Source organism: Zosterops lateralis (genome assembly GCF_965231275.1).
Source record: "Zosterops lateralis genome assembly, chromosome: 1".
NCBI lineage: Eukaryota > Metazoa > Chordata > Aves > Passeriformes > Zosteropidae > Zosterops > Zosterops lateralis.
The window spans coordinates 120,713,094-120,733,555 of record NC_139762.1 but is presented as its reverse complement, the minus strand read 5'-3'; the positions used below and the strand labels follow the sequence as shown (position 1 = coordinate 120,733,555).

Genomic DNA, 20,462 nt, shown 5'->3' with positions numbered 1-20,462 from the left:
ATCATATGCACCAAGGGAGCTTATAGTGGTTGCTTCTACCACAGTAAGCACCTAGTGCTTGCCTTGGTGGGTTTGTGGGAGTGTGGTATAATTGATTTGCCTGGCCTCCCCATATTTTGACTATTGATCCCCACACCACAGGGGCTTTGCCTCTTGGCCTGCTTGATTGCAGCACATGTTTCACAGTTATGGAATAATCTGGGAAACTGTGTCCATGCTTAAGTCCACACCTTCATCACAAGCACATCTGTGTGTTGCATCTCTTCCCTGATGACCTGAGGCATCATGGGCCCACTAAGCAAGAAATAATTGCCTGGTGTTCTGGCTTAAGTACCCTCTGGCTTTCCTGGGCCCTTCCTCCCCTGTTCCTTCTACAGAGTGAGTATCATTATTAAGACCCTCAAAGACAGTGCCCAAAGTAAAGGCAGGATGGCAGCACTGAATACATTTTTGAAATTACCCTCCTTGCCCTTGATCAGTCATAGACTGATATCCCATAGTACAGCAAAAAACCAACCCCGATCTCTCTCCCTGGTCTGAAAAAGAACATCACACAGAGCACATAATAGGAATTTAGGGGAATGTGGGAATACAGGGTTAGGTACCACAACTCCATGAACAGACCAAGCAACACTGTGACCAGTGGCTCTGGAGTTAATGCAACAAATGCTTAGATTGAATTTGTTTCCAAGCTGCTCTGGACAGATTTGTTACCTCAGCCCCTCATGCCACACACTGGGAGCCAGATAAGGCTGTCCTGGCTTAGGAATTGTATTCCCCAGTTTAGTGCTCCCACTGAGACTCTCCAAACCACATGCCACTCACTCCTTCTCCCTCCCTGTAAATGATGGAGAGAAAAATTGGAGGCACAAAAGGCAAAGATCACAGGTTGAGATGAGAACAACTTACTGCACACAGCCATGAGATAAGAATGTGACCAGTAGTAGTGACAGAGAGTACAGAACACCCCCACCAGCAGACAATACCCAACCAATCCCTCTGCCACACTACTTGACCAGAAGGGACCCTATTCTCTCCAGAAGAGGCTCCCTTCCCGAAGCAGTGATGTGAGGCGTTATGGAATAACCTCCAGGTTCTAGTCATGCCTCCTGGCTACTGCAAAAGTTAACCCTTTCCTGGCTGGAACCAGGACATTGGAGAATGGTGTTTTGTTCAGAAGGTGCAGCCTAGAAGCCAAGCTGGTATCAGAGCAATGCAGAATGTTTTTGCCATTACAGTCAATACTAGAGAATGTAAGATGAACCATGCTGGGTCAGTGCATGAGTGCTTGAGCACTGTATCCAGCAATGCCAAATACCCTATATTTCATAGGACAGTGACAGCTTCTGTAGTACATCCAGTTGTTTCTGTGGTGTGGAAGTAGGTAAAGGAAGCCTCTTCCTTATCCCATTAAATGCAAAATTACATGTGTATATGGATAGTGGCTCATTTTACAGTGTTGAACCATCAGAGATATCTGTAGAAATATACTTTTTCCTGTCATAGATTTTTGTTTTGAGCTTTTGTTTTGTCTAGAGTTTTTCCCTTTTCAGAATTGTGAATTTGCTTCATTTGAAGAGTTGGTTTTGTAAGCTTTAGCATATGTAATTTGATCATGTAACTAAATTCTAAAAATGGGAGGTTTCTTTTGCATGCCTGGTTCATGATAATGAATTTTTTCATCAAAGCCCATGGAATTTATAAAGTATGCAGTTGTTGGAAGTGACTTAAAAAAGGCTACTAGAATTCAAGAAATAGTGTCAGATGTTCTGTTGGTATAAGCAGTGTAGTTAAATTACTTTTGGTTACATCAGATACTGCCAGTTGTGGATTTGACCTAACGCTTTTTTTGTCTAAAATGTACATTCAGCTTTCTTTTGGTCTTCATTTTTGAAATGTCATTTTTGCTTCATTCGTTTGAATGTCTCTTAATGAAAGAAACAGTAATAGCCTCAGCCTCACTGTAGTAGAGTTAAGCTGCTAATAGGAATTCAGTTTTCCTGAATTCCATTTGTTACCTACCTGCAGTAGAAACAGATGAATTCTGATGAAAAGAAATTCAATCCATGAAGTTTTCACTGCTCACTTTCACATTTTGTCAGATTGCATGTGTCTCCTAGTAATGGTTTATTTTCATAGAACCGATGCACAATTTATGTTACTGTTTTGGGTCCTACTTGCCTACAGTATGTGGTTACTGTAAAATGATTAGTTGTGTTTGTCCTGTTTGTTGTTTTTTTTTTTTTTTTTTTTAATATATTTTGATTCTAGATGCTTTTGTAGAAACGGTTTTTAAAGGGTCTTAACTTGAGCCAAAAAATATAATCCTTTTCATCCATGAACTAGACTACTACTTTTTAATTGGCCCTAATACAAAGCAAAGAATTTGGTACGGAATCTTGATTATTAACATCTATCCGCTGTGTATGTAACTGATGGTTTTACATCATCTTAGCATGCTTTTTAACACCTCACTTGAATAAGCCTGGTATTGATGTGAAACTCTGCCACCGGTGGGTGGCTGAGCCAAGGTGGAGCAGTGAACAGAATCTCTGTGGGAAATGGCTCAGTGGCCTGTCAGGTGCATATCACAGGTCTCTTCACCATTTCAGCCTAGAAAGCTCTTTGTGTTTCAGAGTTTAAAAGCCGATTTCTTTACAGGTTAACTTTCTCAGGCATATTTACTAAAGGAGAAGACTACTGCATTTCCAAACAGCTAGCTTGTTTCATGTTTCCTGAATGACCCAAAATGATTTTTAAATTGTTAGCATGTATTTGTATTCTGGTCCAGATGATAACCATAGTTTTGTCTTTTCATTGAAGAACGTATACATTCTGTTCTGTTACAATGTATTTTTTTAATTTTTAAAAAAAAATCAATAAATACTCATATGATGTTTCATTTGTAAATGTAAACAATGTTATTTCCTTATTTGAATGGTTTTCTTGAACTGCTTTAGCTGCAGGGGACATGTCTTTAAAGCACACTTATTTAACTTAAATTCTTCTAAACTGTTTGTATATGATCTCAGCCATGTTCTATTGTAAGCACTTAATATTAAGTTATTGGGACCAATGTATAGTTAAGCAGTAAAAAATTGCATTTTCATTCTTATGGTTTATTATTCTAAAGACATTTGTAATTGATAAGCAGCAGCTCAGTGTCACTGAAGAACAGGTGTTTAGCTTGGATGCTTTCAAAGGTCAGGCTTCAAATTACCTGTGGTTATTAAACACAAATTCTTCAAGCAAGCCTTTACAAACTCTGAATAAAGCATTTTAGTGCTTGCTTCGTATTTATGAATACTATCTACCCAGTTAATTGTTTTGCAGACTTTGCCTGGAAATGGTTTAAAGGAAAATTCAGCTTTGGTAAAATTGTTATTTTTAAGTGACTGTGTGGTATTTTGGCCATTGTTTTGTAACCAGGCTAGGAAAGTTACAGTTATTTCTGCTGACCATTTAAGTGCAGTAAATTATTCAGAGAATTTGTTTAAATGGAAACATTTAGAGAAGCTATTTACACATATATCACTTGAGCTGGCAGTTCTTACTGAAGCAAAATGCAAGTTGCAGGTAGTCCAGTAGGAAATTCCACTGTGAATTTCCACAAAGCAAAGATCATTAAAAAAATGTAAAACATCAGGATTGAGTGCCCACAATCAGTCCCAATACGTGGCTGTAGGCATATTTGGCTTGCTACATTGGCAGGGCTTGGATGTCTTAACTTTTCCTCCAGAGTGGCTCCATAACAAAACCTCACACAGGATATAGTTTCTAAGTGATGTTCTGCTTTGATTGCAATGGTTACACAATTTTCTTTTCCCCTCCACATTTGTTTACTCGTTAACTGTTCCATTTTATACATAGATATACTTAAATGTTTTATTGTGTGGCATTTCTAAGTGTTTCTCCTTTCCCAATGGCACACGTTTCAGAATGATTACACGCACAGGAGAGGTCCTGCTGGATGCTCTGGAGTCAGGTTTACTTGTGGCTCATACATTCCAGTGCATGGGTTTGAATTGTTGGCAGGGCTAGACTGAAATTCAATTTCTACACTTATATTAGGATTGACACTGAGCTCAAACTTTTTCCTACAGTGGCCTTAAACTAAACACTTTGTGGAGGTTGGGTTTGGAAATCAGCGTAGGAGTGCTTGGATCTCACTACTGAGGTATGCATGTGAGGAGAATTTCAGGGAAATTCAACCCTCAGTGGATTCCAAGGGAAGAGCTGTAGTTTTGGTCTGATCTGCACATAACTGATGACTTCTCTGAGCAGGTCAAATTTTAGAAAGCACCTTAATACCATTTTCAAACTCAAGACAAGCCCTATGGATGCTAATAAGAAGTAATTTAGAGCTGTAAACTCATCGAAAAAGGTAGAAGCTGCTTGGGATTTTCATTAACACCAGTGCAGATTAGGTACCTAATCTCCACTTTGATTGCAAGTTACGGCACTCTACATATTGTTTTGCAAACTTGGGCTACTTATTGGTTTTTTGGATGGAAGGGTTCTAGGCAGTGAATCTGCTGTAATACAGGTAGTTGTAGTTGTGGTGTTAGCTGCCAGAGAGAGTATTTTCAAAGCTACCTGCAAAGGAATGAATCAAAAGGTATGTTTTAGCAAATCTCCAGTAAAGCCAAAGAAAGAAAGTAAAGCAAGTACTAAAAGCAAGAATTTAAATCCAGATGATACCATTCTGTCCTTGAATGTATTGGTTGTGGACACAGTTTGTGGCCACTGTCAGCTTGGAACTGGAATCTCAAAAAATGGGCTAGTGCTGAAGAATACAAAAGTCCCATTACTTGTTCAAAGTAGAAAACCCAAATAATAATTAAAAGAAGCTTTTGAAACTACAGCATCAGACTTCTTGGCATCATTAATGTAAAACAGATTTAAAAGCTATGTCAGCAAAATGTTTTTAGATAAATGATTCCTTGAAGATGCTATCTCTGAAATTCAGGAAAAATTAGGATATTAAAAAGTGGAGATGTTTGCAAGATTGTGTTAGAGAAGAGTTTTGAAATAAGACTGTAAATTATTTGCTCACATTTGGAGCCAAGACCCCCTATAATTCTATGCATGTGGCTGTACAATTAGCCCCTTCCCTCTCCATACTCCCAGAACCACTGGAGACTTCTTTCCCCACAGGATTGACCAGACTACAAATATTAGTGAAATTATTCCAAAATAGCAGTGTACAGTCATGCCCAGAGGGAACTGTGATCAGCTGATTTGCCTTAGTTTTAACACTCAAAGGGTTATTATTGAACTTATATTAAAAATATAGTGATTACTTACTCTTTAACCCCCTTCAAGTAGCTTAAGAATGACCGTGCTGCCATATATTATCAATACCTGCTTCTGTAAAACAAGCTGTGGAGTTGAGCTTTTGTTTCTTGTCTTGGTGCCTGAGATCTAAGTCAGGTGTACCATCACTGTTTCTGCTCTTTGCTCAGATCAGTTTTTGTAAAATGATGTGTGGAATGATGTTGTGCTCTGTCTTCACCTGAAGTATTAAAGCCTGGCTTCTGGCAGAAGGGTATTATCTCCTGTGTCCTTGTACTGTGCCATGCTCAATGGCCAGTACAATAATCTCAACAGCAATGTTTGTCTCTTACCCTCAGGGAGTAGAAGTACCTTTAGAAATGGTTGACAAAGCCCTCATTATCTCAGTTTCTGTGTCTTCTGAAAGCTGTGGGGTTTTTTTCTAATGGGAAGTTTGCACTTTCACCAGTTACCAAACTATTGCCTGATGTTCCGATTACTATCGGCTTTTGTTGTGGGTTAACTCTAGTGGGCAGCTTAAGCCCCACACAGCTGCTCACTCTCTCCCCCCTGGTGGGATAAGGGAAAGAATCAGAAGGGCATGAGTGATAAAACTCAGGAGTTGAGATGAAGACAAAAGCTGTGTGTGCAAGCAAAGCTAAACAAGGAATTCATTCACCACTTCCTGTGGGCAGGCAGATGTTTGGCCATCTCCTGAAAGCAAGGCTCCATCACGTGTGACTTGGGAACACAAGTGCCATAATGCTGAATGTCCCCCCTCTTCCCCCTCCCCAGTTTTTATCACTGTCATAAGGAGTGGGATATCCCTTTGGTCAGTTGGGGTCAGCTGTCCTGGCCGTATCCCCTCCCAATTCCTTCTGCTCCCCCAGACTCCTCACTGATGGGATGGGGTGAGGAGCAGAAAAGCCTTCATGCTGTGCAAACCCTGCTCAGCAACAGCTAAAATACCAGTATGTTATCAACAGTGTTTCAGTCACAAATCCAAAACTTAGCACTATACTAATTTATGAACCAAATAGCTCCATCTGAGACAAAACTAGTGTAATCTCCACCCTTTATTCTATACTGTTGACACTGTGCTCAAGTCCCACATTATCTGATAGATTCTCCCTCATTAACCACCTCCTCTTTCCCATCCTGGGATATATACATGGAAATCATTGCCTTAGTCTGTGGATCACCCCTTTAAAAGTCCGTTGAGTTCATTTAGTCCATGTGTATTCAATCTGTTATTCCATCAGTTCACTCAGGACAGGAGAGGTGGTGCAATGCATGGAGTTACTGGGCACCAAAGACAGCTCAGGTGGGGTTGCTTGCTGCACTTTCACATCCTGTGAGGCTTGTCCTCCATTGGTTCAGATGATTCCTGCTGTGCTAATTTCCATAGCATGCAACTCACATCCTAAGTTACAACAGGTTAAAGGTGTTCCCGTGACAGTCTCCACCTCTGGTTCCTTTGGGCCAGGTTATAGGGTTTAACAACAGAACATAATAGGGTTGGCAGCAAACTCCTCCCTTTGCTCCTAGCCTGTCTAGCAACAAGGTGTTCCTGCTATAGTAATTTCCATGACGTGCAACTCAGATCCTGGGTTACAACAATTTGAAGGTGTTTCCATTACAATCTTCAAGCCTCATCCCTTTGGACCAGACCACAGGATTTAATATTGCAGTGAACTCCTCCCCCTGTCCCTCCTCCAGTGTGAGATTACACACAGGCCCACAGTCCACGTGTGGCAGTGTGGACTTGACTACACACCGCCATCCTTTAGGGATGTAGCTGCTCCAGAATGACAATATCCATAGGCCACTCTCCCTTCAGGGGACTACCTGCTCTAGTATAGATATTTCCATGGCCATGTATGTTTTTGGTTTTACCATCATGATTTAGCCACAGCTAAATCTGTGAGTTCCAGCCTGTCCAGCACAGGAATGGCAGCAGTGCCCTGGCCATCTGCCAGCCCATTCCTGTTATCAGTATGTTCCCAGGCAGAGCAGAATAGGATGATAAGGAGAACGAGAAACAGCAGAAGCTAAAATCAGTCACTAGCAAGCACTAGTTACTAATCTACACTCAGGCAAGCAAGCCCCATGGCAAGCACAGGAGCCTGACAATTAATACCTAAACAGATACAAATTTGGTAGAGCATACTCTGATCAAATCAGTTCTTATCTCTAACCCCTCAAGCCCCACACTGGGTGCCAGGAGGGATTGTTACAGGTATAACCAGGTGGGCAGCTCAGCACCCTGCAGCTGCTCTTACTTCCCTTCAGTGGGATGTGGGAGAACAACCAGAAGGGTAAAAGTGCTAAAACTCGAGGGTTGAGATGTGGACTGTTTAATAGGGAAAGCAAAAGCCACACATGCAAATAAAAGAAAACAAATCATTCACTCATCACTTCCCCTGTGCAGACAGGTGTTCAGCCATCCCCAGGAAAGCAGGGCTCCCCATCACACATAACAGTTACTTGTGAAGACAAACACCATCACTCCAAACACCCCCCTCCCTCCTTGTTCCCTCAGCTTTGTATGCTGAGCGTGACACCATATGGTGTGGGATATCCCTTTGCTCAATTGGGGTCAGCTGTCCTGAGTGTGTCCCCTCCTGGCTTCTTACCCATCCCCAGCCTTCTCGCTGGTGGTGTGAGAAGCAGAAAGGCCCTTGATGCTGTGTGAGCAGTGCTCAGCAATAAGTATCGGTGTGTTACCCACACTTTTGGTCATAAAGCCAAAACATAGCACTAAACAAGCTACTATGAAGCAAAGTAGCTCCATCCCAGTCAAAACTGGTATAGCTTTTTATGCTTCAGTAATGTCTTCACCCACTGTGTGCCACTGGGCAGAAGTCAGGAAATAGGAAAACTCCTTTCATCCATGTGAATTTACAGTCATCGTGCTTGGAAAAAGACTTACACTCTTTTATCAGGTTGTTTCCTACAAAACTTACCCATTTATTCAAGACTACTAATTTTTGTTGTATTTAAAGGGAAAAACTTTTCTCCAAGAATGATAGCAAGTCAGGCAGGAATTTATTGACAGTTTTAGGGACAACTCTGATTTGCACAACTCCAGGCTCCTGATAATTGAGAGTCTTTACTTGGCTTTCAGAAACTTGCAGATGTCCTGCTACTGAAAATCAACTTGACATCACCTGGCCATGTTATGTAGGAACGGATTTCTAGGTCTCTAAACCTTGATTTATACACGACTAGCCACAGGAAAGAAAATATTTTGGGAATGTGAAATAGAGGAAGAGATAAAACAGAACAAGATGATAGCAAGAATTGATCTTCAGAGAGAGCCTCATGTGAAAATGAAAGCACCTGGACTTCATTGCATTCTGGTTTATAGGTTTTCTTAATCACCTAACTTCTGAGGGAAGGTAGGCAGTACCACAGCTGATGGCAGTGACCCAAGGTAGATCTACAAGAAGTGGTTTTATAGTTTCCGTTTATTTCAGAAATGGTTCTGTAGACTACAGACCATCTAGTTCATATTATCCTATTTTTGACCTTAAAGGAAGTCAAAAGGGTGGTAGCATTCTGCAAAAAAAATAAACATAAAAATCATTCTCATATGAGTTCCCATAAGGAAAAGTATGCAATATGGAAATGTAGCCTATTTGTTCACAGAGCATACTGCAGGAGGTAGTATTTGCTGCAGCAAGAGTCTTTCCAAATTGACTCACGAGTATGCAGAATTAGGAAAACAAATGCAAATCTAGCACAAGCTATCCAACTAGCTGGCTTCTGGCCAGAATTCTATCTAAACTAGCTTTTTTCTATTCTGGCCATCATTGCCTCTATCCCTATTTCAAGCCCTTTATTCAAGCACTGCTCAAGTTTTCCTCTTCTTGTCTTGAGAAACAGCCAGGTGCCTCTTTTTTTGTTTCAATTTCTGAAAGGAAAGAAGGTAAACAGAGAATAACTGGCTACTGGTAGTGTGTGGGTCCTCAGGTGTGGTGTGGATGTCACCTTGGTAACATTTTAGCTTGTCTGCTTGGCATCTTGCAAATAATAGTTTGAAATCCTCCCACATATCCCTGTATGTAACTTGGTCTGTGGAAAAAATGTAGTTATATTTTGATAGCCAATTTTAGAATTTAGGGGATTTATGTATGAGAAAGTTTAAAAGCTATCAGGATCTCTCAAAATACTGCAGCCAGCACTAAACACACCGGACTGCATTCTCTGCCAAAATCTTTCTCAGTAAATCCTAATGTGACTTGATAACTTAGCTACAGACCTTGGCTTGGAATAGAGCCCAAACTTTGAAAGACTGGAAGTTTCAGTTGGCAAAAATGTGAAGGTGCAGTGGTGAATTCATAGCAGACGGGGTTTAGTTTTAATTATAGTAAGGGAATTCAGCTCTCAAGAAAAAACCCTTAAAAAGAGAAGCAACAAGAAAAGGTGAAGGAGAAAGGAGACAAATTAGAGTTTATTCCCCTCACTGTGACTGAAGCTGAGCCTTTCAGAGGAGGTTTATTTCGCTATCTTCTCCTTCAGTCTCATTCAAAACTGAAAGCACAATGGAGCAGGGTAATTTTTGGAAGTGAAATGGTTGTTTCTTGTTTTAATTAAAGAAGGGTGTTTTCTTATGCATACTGCCCCATTTCTAGGTTAGTGCACAACATCAGAGTCTGTACCAGCATCAAATTTCTTAGCCAATTCAGGCAGCTGATTTTCTATTCACAGTTTCACAGTGATCCTGTTCTCCATTAACGCTGCATTTGGGGCTTTCACACGTGGTTTGTAAACAGAGAATCATTAATGTTTGCTTCCCTCTTCACTTCAGTGACAACCTTCATCCTGAAAAAGAGTGTTCCTGAGAACATATTTCCATTCATGCTGTTGCTAGAAAGTTATTTCAAACTCAAATTTTGTCTTTCCAAACTAACCAAGTTCCTCTCTCATGTCATCAGTTGTTCAGGCTGATACCCAAGACACAGGCTCCTCCACTAATGCTCCATACCATGCTCATCCTCAGGGTATATTATTAGCAAAACATACCCTCTCACCCCCCTCCTACTTTTTAGACCATGTCATGAAAACAGGAGATCTCAGGGTTGCCAGTCGTTTCATGTTTCCTTTGACTGTGAATTATAAAATTAATTAAAGATCCTCTCTCTGGAAACACAGTATTTGCCTGTTAAAAAGGTATATGGCAGACAAGTTGTTTCTGCAAAAACCATGTCAGCTATAGTTTACATTATTTTGTAAGGTTTTGCATTGTGATAATCTCTGAATAATTAATTTATTAATTTTTTATCACTTTTTATTATTTATTTGAGGAAAAGGGCTGTGTTAAGTGTTTAAACTCATTGTAGTTAAGCTACTCTCTCCTATGTTGAAAAAAAAAAAAGTATCTTATTTACAGAATAGAGAAAGTGAACAAGGTAACCAGGTAGTTTTCAGTGTGTGATTATTTTTCACTTTTTTTCTAATAGAAAGTCCATCTCCTGATTTCAGCTTTCCTATCAGACAAACAGCTCTCTTAGCACCTCTCAGGGCCAGCCATTGTAAACATAGTTGCTCGGTTTGCATGTGCTGCACAGGGACACCGTTTTATAAATACATACTTGGGTTAAGATTTAACAGATGGAAGGTGAGCAATAAGCTCCTTACTGCACTGATTGTCCTCTATGCTATGATGGCAGCTGATTTTCTCTTTTGTAAAATGAAACATCGTATCCAGAGGTCGGACAGAGCTGGGTCTCCCTTGCTTGACTGAGCATAATATAGGGCTTGACCTTCCAGTTCTCATGAATCACTAAAACAGGAGCTCCGAATTCAGAGGATATCTAAATAGCAAGGAAAAAAAAAACCTGTACAAGCTTCTTTGGCTCAGATTTGCTTTGCATTTAAGAGATATTTTGTATATTCTCTTTGGAAACTGTATCAAATAATTTTTTTCCCCTCTTATTTGTACTTTGCTGATTTTTGTAGATGCCAAGTGTCTGCCTTACTGTAGCCAGGAGCGTGAAATACTGCCACAGTAACCTGTGACAATGCCTTTAGTCTGCTTGTTGTTGCCTATTTATGGCGCAGTAATGGTTTATTTCGTAGTCTAAACCCTAGGACTGTATTTTAATGAAGATTTAAGGCTATGATACAGCTGCTATTCAAACTGTGTGAGAGAGGCATGTTGGAATAGCTCAAGATTTACGGCTGCACTGTCAGTCCTTAAGCTACCAAGTGTCTTTACCCTTTGGTGCAGTAGCTACGGTGGAAACTGTGCCCACTGCTGTGAAGCAGACACGGCGATTAATGAACCTGAGGCGCGCTAATCAAACATATGTTTTCTTGGCACAATGATTGTGTTATATATCACATCCCAATGTACAGGCCTTTATCTTTCCTTAATGATCTAGCAAGGGGGCTTTTTAAAAATGTGGGTGTTTTTCATGCGCTCCTTAGATTTGTTCCACAGGGGGTGGCCGTTAAAAACATCTGACGGGCATGCAGTTAGCCAGCGCCCTGCTGAGATTAGTAAAATACTATATTTAGTAATAGCACTACATCAAGGAACTCCAGCATTGCAGGAAACAGTTTGATTCAATGCGCTTTTTTTCTGATTTTTTTAATTTTTTTTTTTTTTTTTTTTTTTTTTTTTTTGGTATGCCTTACTATTTCATCTGGGATATTTTTTTCCCAACTTGGACTTGATTTTTGTGTCTATTTTTCAACTTTTTTTGAAAGATTTGTTAGACTATGGGATTTTTTCCCCAAATTTTTGTTCTTGTTTTTACTGAAAAGAAAAAAAAAAAAAAAAAAAAAAGGAATTGTGAAACAAGTAGTAAGAATAAAAAGTGGTATTTGGAATCTTTCTCATACTGCTCTGTGTCTGAAGAAACTGATCTAATATTTGTTAGGAAACCTCTATGGGTAATACGTAAGACAAGGATTCATGCTTTTAAGTACTAAAATACTATAGGGTAAAAGTTCCTAAAATTGCATCGAGAAATGAGCAAGTATATTAAATTTATTTCTGTGCCAGAAGTATTTCTTCACCACTAAATAAGCATGAAACAGACTTGGAGCTCAAACAGGTTTGTTTCGTTTTTTCTTTAATAGTTGACATGACTAACGGTAGATGAACAACATAAAGTGGAAGATAAAAGACCCATATGGAAAAGACAGATTTTCACCAGGATGCTAAAGGAAGTAAACTGTTTCATGAGACTCTTGTCCAAATGAAAATTCCTATTTTAACATCTGATTTCTGAGCCCATTCTTGTTTTCTTGTTGCTGTAAATCCAAGGCAGCCTATGTAAAATCTTGGAAACGATTCTGTAAGCTCAGGACTAAATCGAGTGCTCTCCCTTTAAGGAGCAGATTTAAAGGAATACCATCCTTTGTTCTAACAAAATAGTCCAGGCTTGTCAATCCAGAAGATTTGTGCATTGCTGAACATAATGGCATTTTATTACCTAGTTTATTTCTGTCTAGCATTCTAAGACTCCTGCTGATGCTTTGACTCAGAGTAGTTTTCAGTTTGGAAACTTGAACTCCAGTGTCACAGATGACTTCTTTCTTTTGATAATTTGTATTAATATTTTTTTAAAACTATTAAATGTTCAAGAAAGAAAATGTTTGTCCTGACAGGAATTGTGTTTCAAACTGTGAACATCTAAGCAGCAGTGTGTGAAAAGAGTAGCCTTTATTTTTGGTCCCCTCAGTTAGTTAACTCATTTCTCACAGTAGTTTGGGATATTATAGTCAAGCTTAATGATTAAGTAGTAGTACAACAGGTCTCTCACCCTCCTCAGCTGTGGTTCGGTAAACCACAGCCCTTTTCTATGCAAAAGAATAGATGTTCAAATTCAGACATTCATGCTGAAGGTCAGCAGACTATGCCGTTCTTGACTTTAGAAACATTATATTTACAAAATAATTTCTGCAGTTTAACTACTGCCATTATCTGAAATTGCATATTGATCTAGTTTTTTAAAGCAGCTTATTGCAAGACAAATCCTGAAATATTTTTGCAGTTTTCATCAGAACACTTGCAGGTAGGGAGAGGTATTACAGTAAAGGTAGATTGAAGATTAAAGATGTCTCTATCTTTATATAAATATGACAGGAATGAGAAATTTCCTGCTTGTGAAGCAGCATTATGATAGAAGTACCCTAAAATGTAATTTCTATACAGTTTTATGCAGTGTAGTTTACTTTCTCGTGTATGAAATAACATATAAAGTCAAGAATTCTGGCTATGCCATTCCCCATTCAATTGTAACATTGTAAACATTCATCTTGTATCTTCCTTTATGTGTAGCTATAAATGCCCACCAAAATATTTGCAGCTCTTCAGTAATTTAAAATACTAAAAAACAAGGGGCCAAATTTCAGCATAAGTTGTCAAGTGGTTTCAGACCTTCACATGAATTCCTATATACACACTCCAGTGAACGATATCCATCCACACATACTCGTACCATGCTGCTTGTTCCTGACTGAAGCAGTCTGTAAAATGAGTATACACTTCCATGTCATGTGAATATGGAACATGAAAGCATATTTATGTGAGTAAATCCATGGCACTGTGAAAAAATATACTTCTAGAATTTATTTCTGTATTTTGATGTCTGGGATGCCCTTTGTGTTTTACATGCTGAGGTTTTGTGCCCTGCCCACACGGTGCCGTGGAGTGCTGTGTTCAGGATTTTTGAGCTGCCTATACATGATTTATCTCAGGTGTATGGAGTTACCCAGGAGAAAAGCTGGCAGTGCTGTGTGCTTTTCCCAATAAATGAGAAGTCTCATTTAGAATTATTGCCGGGATCTTGTTGTGGTGACACTGCTTTGTGCTGTGTAGACAAACCTTGGAGGAGAATTACATGTAAATCAGTCATAATAGTCTGAGGCTGGAGTCTTGCATTTTACTCAGAAACTTGCACAACTCTTGCTAGAGACATCTGTATGCTGGCCATTGTTTTCTAACCAGATCCTAATTCTTTTCCATCAAATCTCTGCTTATATGTTATCTAAATAAAACATTCTGAATTTTAATGAGTGAATTTTCATTGCTGTTTAATCCTTAAATGCACTGAGCTAATCTGTGAGTATCCCTTAATTATAAAAAGTGAAGCCGGGAAATTAGGTCCTGGACATAGAGAGTAATTATTTTCATAACTCTTTTGTTTTTACCTCCATAACATATGGAAAGAGAAAATGACCAACTGTGGTTAAGCCAGAGGCCTTAATGATGGGTTATAGTCCCAGCACTGCCAGTCAGTCCAGTCCAGCTTGGATGAGTCATTTACAGTCTGTCCACAAAGTGTCCTTACCTGCCTAACAGAGGTATGGTGAGATGGGCTGTAGTTAAGCACTCTTTAAGGCACAGAAGAACTCAGAAAAGTGTTTTTTGTCATCATGAATCTCAATAATGGCTTCTCAATAATCACCATCAGAGCATTTGGCCAGCCTTCAGTCATCACTCCTTGATCACAGATACTGACTTGGGTATTTGCTGTGCTCTGCCTTGAAGGATATGATATTCTTGAAAGAGTTTTGTAGACGTTCAGATTCTTCCCACACTTAGTAATAATAGCATGGGCATGTAAACTGAAATATTTGCAACATGCTGCTGGCCAAAACCCAAGAAGTATCTGCTGCTATTTGGGCTATTTGGTAATTATTTGACTACCATTATTTCTTTCTGAGTGCCTATTTTGGACATTCTGCTCTAATAGGTAAATAAAAAAGCCCCAAATTTTGGCTCATAGATCAAACTTGAAGGGGAAAGGAATAATGTAGTGTGAGAATGTAGCAACTGGACTGATAAACAACAAAACAGGATTACTGGGAAATTGCACATACACATGCCAAATGTAGAAGTCTGAATGTTTCTTCTGACTGCACAAATCTGTAGACTAGGGAGATTTAAGAAAAGGACAAAGTTTTTTTTGTTCCTATTCAAAGTCCCATCTTTTGTCTGTTATATCACTATTCATATCATTAATATAGAAAGTGGGGGTTTTTTGGTTCAGCTGAAGAGCTTCAGCAGAGCAAAAGATAATTAGAGAACTGTTGTCTCAGAAATCACAAAATAATTGCCTTGATAGATTGAGATGAGGCCAAAAGTGCATAATGAAATCCCTTTGGGAACGTTAAGCCTATAGAGATACCAAAATTCTGAATCTATTGCAATTTCAGTGTGGGACTCTAAAGAGAATGTGAGTCAAACTTGCTATTGCAGATAGTAGTGTCATGAAATACTAATAATTTTTCCTCTGGCTGTCTCCTGTTCTTTCAGCTTGTTAGTCATTCTTTGTTCCAGTGGACACTAGTGAATTGTATACTCATAATATTCTGACTAAAACTACGCCTACAAACCTGCTATACAGTTCAGAAAGTGCTATTTTCCCATTTCTACATATGTGCTTTACCAGATTTTGCCCCTTTTGCAGCACAGAACCATCCTCTTGATCTTCACTGCCCCGTTTCTCACATCACATTCCCACAACATATAGCAGAAAATCTACTTTAGTTGTGGAAGCTTGATAAGCCTTTGTCATAACAGTAGTCCCTGACATTTAAAGGACTTCGGTTTATATTTGTCGGCCAAATTTCATACCTTCATACCTCTTTCAATTAATCAAAGTTAAACCATTGTATATGTGAAGGGGCCTCTTGTGGTTTCTAAGTAAGTAGTATGGCTTTTCTGGCAGAGAGCCACAAGCAATTTAGTAGGCACATACTGTGGGGGTTGAGAGGAAGAGAGACAGGAATAATCCAGAAAGTTTTAAGAAGGGCTGAATGAAATCAGTATTTCTATAAGCAGTACAAGTCTTTTGCATTCTGTATCTTACTTTTGGCCACGGCAAAACTGTTTTGGTGTATTGTCAGTAAAGTAATTCTGAAACAGCACCAACTTGGTTTTCCTCTTACTCAACCAGTTTTGCTTTGGTTTTGCTTCAGTTAAAGTATTCCCAATTTGCACCTGTGGCAGAGAAGAGTTAGGCACAAGGAATTTAATATACGGTTTACAACTGTCATATTGTCACTGAACTGTTTCTGCAGGAATAAACCTAATGTTAGTTCCTAGCTGTCTTCAGAAATAGCAGGATTTATTTTGTAGCCTAAAAGTCAGGATGAGGTTTTACCATGTACCTTTTGCCTGAGAGCTATACAGCTGTAAATAGATACTAACATAAAAGGTCTGTCTCCAGCAGAGCTGATCTCTCTTTCCAATTCTGACAGGGGTCACATAGTCAATGTAAATTACCACCATAAACTAAATTCCACCTCTCCTGTGGAACAAAGTGCTTGATCTGCCTGTCTAGAAGTCAGGAGCTGTGCAGAGAACTGTAATTTTTCAACAATTCAGCATGAGTGGCAACCTGTTCTTAATAATGAAACACTAGCAACATTTAATTTCATTTTGTTTCATCATGTTAAAATCCATCCTTTCTTCAGGGGATTTAAAAACCAGCTGAATGGAACCTGAGGACAAAGAGAATAATTCAAGGGGAAGCATTATCTTCCTCTGTATTTCATGCAAGTTCAGGTTCAACATGCACATCTTGATGCCCGTAAAGAATGAGTTGCTCTTAGAAAAGGATAGTCTAGACATCTCAATAAGAACGTGATTTCTCTATTTTATCTGTCATTTTGATTTAATTGAAATATGTACCGTAATAGTAATGCAAAAGAGTTAGGAGATTTTACTAGAAATGAAATTACAATTGAAAAATTTAAACTATTATTGGCAAGTTTTTGTAGGATGTAATTATTTACTTGAGTGTTTTATAACTAAGCTACTATATGCTGTTAAAAATGACATGGAGGTTGGAAACTTTAACTTGAAGCTAGATTCTTATATAGATACAACATCTTGAATTCAGTCTGGAATATGTCAGAATCTCAAGAACTCAGCACTTCAAAAATTATGCAACAGGCATATCATGGAAAATTTGGCCCCAGTTCAGCATGTGACTATCTAGACTACTTTACATGCTCCTTTTTTGATATTAAAGATGAATTCAATGTAAATGTCTGGAATTCTTCTTACAAGCTTGTTGGAAAGGGAGAGTATTTTAGCATGATTCCCTTGTGCAAACCTGGTGTTTAGCAGATTACGTATGTTATTCTGTTATAGGTACACTACAGTGATAGACAAAATGGCAAAGAGTGTATGACCTGTTTGACACTGTCTCCTGTGCAGATGACTTTCCAAGGTATCGGAAGCTCCATTGAAGCCAGCCATGACCAGGTATAATACCTTCACCCCGCACTCCTGTAGTTTTATTAATATCTGGTAAGGCCAGAATGTCAGCATTAGTAAATTTAAAATTTCGACACATCTTGTGCTTTCCGTATGGCATGTTCTTGTCACAGGGATTTGCCTCTCTTGCCCTACTAAAATTCTGATTAGATCTAAAGAGTGAAATGAAAAGGAGACAAAACTATATTGCCTTTTACCTATTTTTAAAACATATTAGGGAAGCGTGAAGAGCTTGCTTTAGTTTTAAAGTCAGATGTAAGGTTTCTGCAAAGGTTTTATTTGCTTTTATGTGTGTATCAGCTCTTGTCTATCCTATTTTTGCTAGAAGATTATGAGTAGTTGGAAAAGCAGAGAGATGAAGCCATCATCTCTAGCCAGCATCTGTCACAAGAAACTGACATTTGAGAGGGGAAAGGGATTTTTAATCAGATTGTGTAAAGCTCCCATTTTGTTTGGCTGTTGCTAAAACATTTAATTCAAGCTTCTGGCAAAAAGCCAGAAGATAAAAAAAAAAGGCTTGATGTTAATCATTTATCACCCTGTTGCTTCATATGGGAACTGAGGGGGGCTTCCCATTTTGTTGTTTTTCCCTCCAATACACGTATGTATAAAAGCATGACAAGACTTTGATACTCTGAAAGTATTAAAAGCAAAAAGGAAACAAGTAGAAGAAAACATTAAACCAAACCTTGCACCTTTCATATCTTCAGTAGATTAAAGAAAATTACCATGTTTACTTGCTTTTGCGGGTTATCTTTAAATGGTCCTGTGTTCACATTTGCTGTACATTTTATCATACTCTATGCAAGATTCTCTAAGAATAAAAAGGAAACCTGTGCTAAGAATTAGCAGAATTAGTTACTTTTGGGACAAAGTTTTGGACATTCTTAGCCATGTTTTTGTTTGGTGGGTTTTTTATTGAAAGTTCCTAAGTTAGTTGTTAACATAAACTAAACCCATTAGTTATTTACATGGTGACATGAGGATACTTCCTGCCCTTAAGTGTTTGGTGTTTTACTGTAATGGAGAGCTGTGGTAAGTCAGACCATACTTTGACATTCAGTTCTCATTTCATCCAGCAACTTGTTTATGTTGCTCTAAAGCTACTCCATTTTTCTTTCAGTAAAGATAGGCTTTTAAAATATAGTTATAACACAAGTATGATATTTAGACATTTCAATGAATTTAAGGTGGTCCCTGTCAATTTGGTAACAACTACATTCTGGGCCACCAGCCAGCTTGGCCTTTGTCTTAGCATTTATTTAGGCTAGAGTATGATATGTAAACAGAAAAGAGACTCTGTAAGCAAAAAGCACATTTAATCCATCTAAATAATTATATTTTTAAGACCGCGAGATGAAAATGTTGTATTGAGGCTGCAAAGTCCAGAACCCAGAAATTAGGAAATTCCAGATTATGTGCAGCATTAGTTTCATCCCAAATGTAACCATTCAGTGTTCCAAACAGGATATTCTTCTGAGAAGAGAAGAAATTTGCGTAAAATCACATAGAAAAAAGATTGTATCATAGCACATTCACAAATAGGTAGAATTAAATTTACTTGGGCCATTATGCAGCCGGAATTTCCTCATCTTGTTTCAATTTGAAGTTTAAAAAATGTTCATAATTGGTTTTGGTTACGTAATTTTCCACAGAGTTCTCAAAATGGAAAGAAAAATGTTTTGTTATTGCATGATGGGGTGGTTGTTGTGTTACTGAACCCACATCACTTGTGCAAAGATTTCATCTGAGCCAAGAGCAAAAGAAAATAATCATCTGAAAGCCAAATGCCAACCAGTGGCTCACAAAAAAGATCCACTCACCGGACAGGATGCACAAATTTCTGCTCATGCCTGTCCTAACTGTCAAAGGAATTTAATTTTCCTGAGAAGAGGGATGCTATTGATGGGTTGTGCTTGATAAGGGGGTAGCAGAACTAGATTAAAGCATCCTTTTCCATCATCTGAATAATATAGAGAAAAATGAATCATTAGCAAGTCAATTATGTCAGGCATTGGATTTAATAAATTAATGAAAAAATTAGGGCTTTTAATGGACTAACTAAAAGAAAATTTCCCATTTCTCTGTTGTTCATGTGTGCTTGGTATGTTTCTCCTCGTTTCCTACAATTTTACTCACAATAGGTTGATTTGATGGTTGTTATTCTTTTAAAGATGGGAGACCAAAATGCTACACCTTTGTCAAACTGAACTTCATTTGAAAGTGTCAAATTAAATAAGATACAGATAAAATATACAAGATAACTGTATGCTATAAAACTTGAATTTTAGAAATTCTTATTAACTTTCGTAATCTGCTACTTTTAAATCGTGTCTGTAGTATTTTGTGGCTATTAGGATGGGCTGATCACCTGGAAGCCTATGATTTCAGTGGTGGGATGGGGATTTCTGCCTCAGTAGTGAGGCCTGACATAGTTTGACATCAGGAACTGTTGGTTTCTGTGCTTATGAAGATAATTTTTCACACATTTGTTTTAAATCATTGATTCTATAATTTCTAGAGTTTTTTTTTATGGGACACTTTAGGAATGAGACTCTGGAATATTTTAGGGGAAAAGGGGTGAAAAGTGTTATATGAGAGTATCTAATAAAAAAGCTAAAGCAGATTTGTCACTATATTGTGGCAGAAGAACCACAGTACTCTGGTATGTGGCAGGTGATTAAAAAAAAAAAAGGAATAGAAATGAAAAGATTAAAAAAAAGAAAACTGTGTTGCCAATGGCATCTCCAGCACTATAGGATACCTCTTAGATTGGATTCATCTTTTGTAAGGTGTCTCCCTACTCATGTCTAGTAGGAGATTTGCTACCCAGCAGATACCAGAGTGGTTACAATCCTACATAAGTACATTATCTGGCTGTTTCAAATGTGTCAAGACTTGACACTGCAGTTTTTCAAGTCTCTTGCTCTTTTCCTGTACT

The 20,462-nt window shown here is 38.4% G+C and overlaps 1 protein-coding gene across 2 annotated transcripts in view; it reads left to right on the top strand.

Moving 5' to 3' along the window:
- Positions 1-20,462, top strand: part of STAU2 (staufen double-stranded RNA binding protein 2) — a 167,106-nt gene that overhangs the window by 88,229 nt on the left and 58,415 nt on the right. The window contains exon 13 of one of the 2 annotated variants that reach the window (XM_083861259.1): positions 17,396-17,509. The exons of the other annotated variant lie outside the window; for it this stretch is intronic. Within the exon in view, the coding sequence (XP_083717385.1) occupies positions 17,396-17,509 (114 nt within the window). The remainder of the gene's footprint in view (positions 1-17,395; positions 17,510-20,462) is intronic. 2 annotated transcript variants of the gene reach the window in all.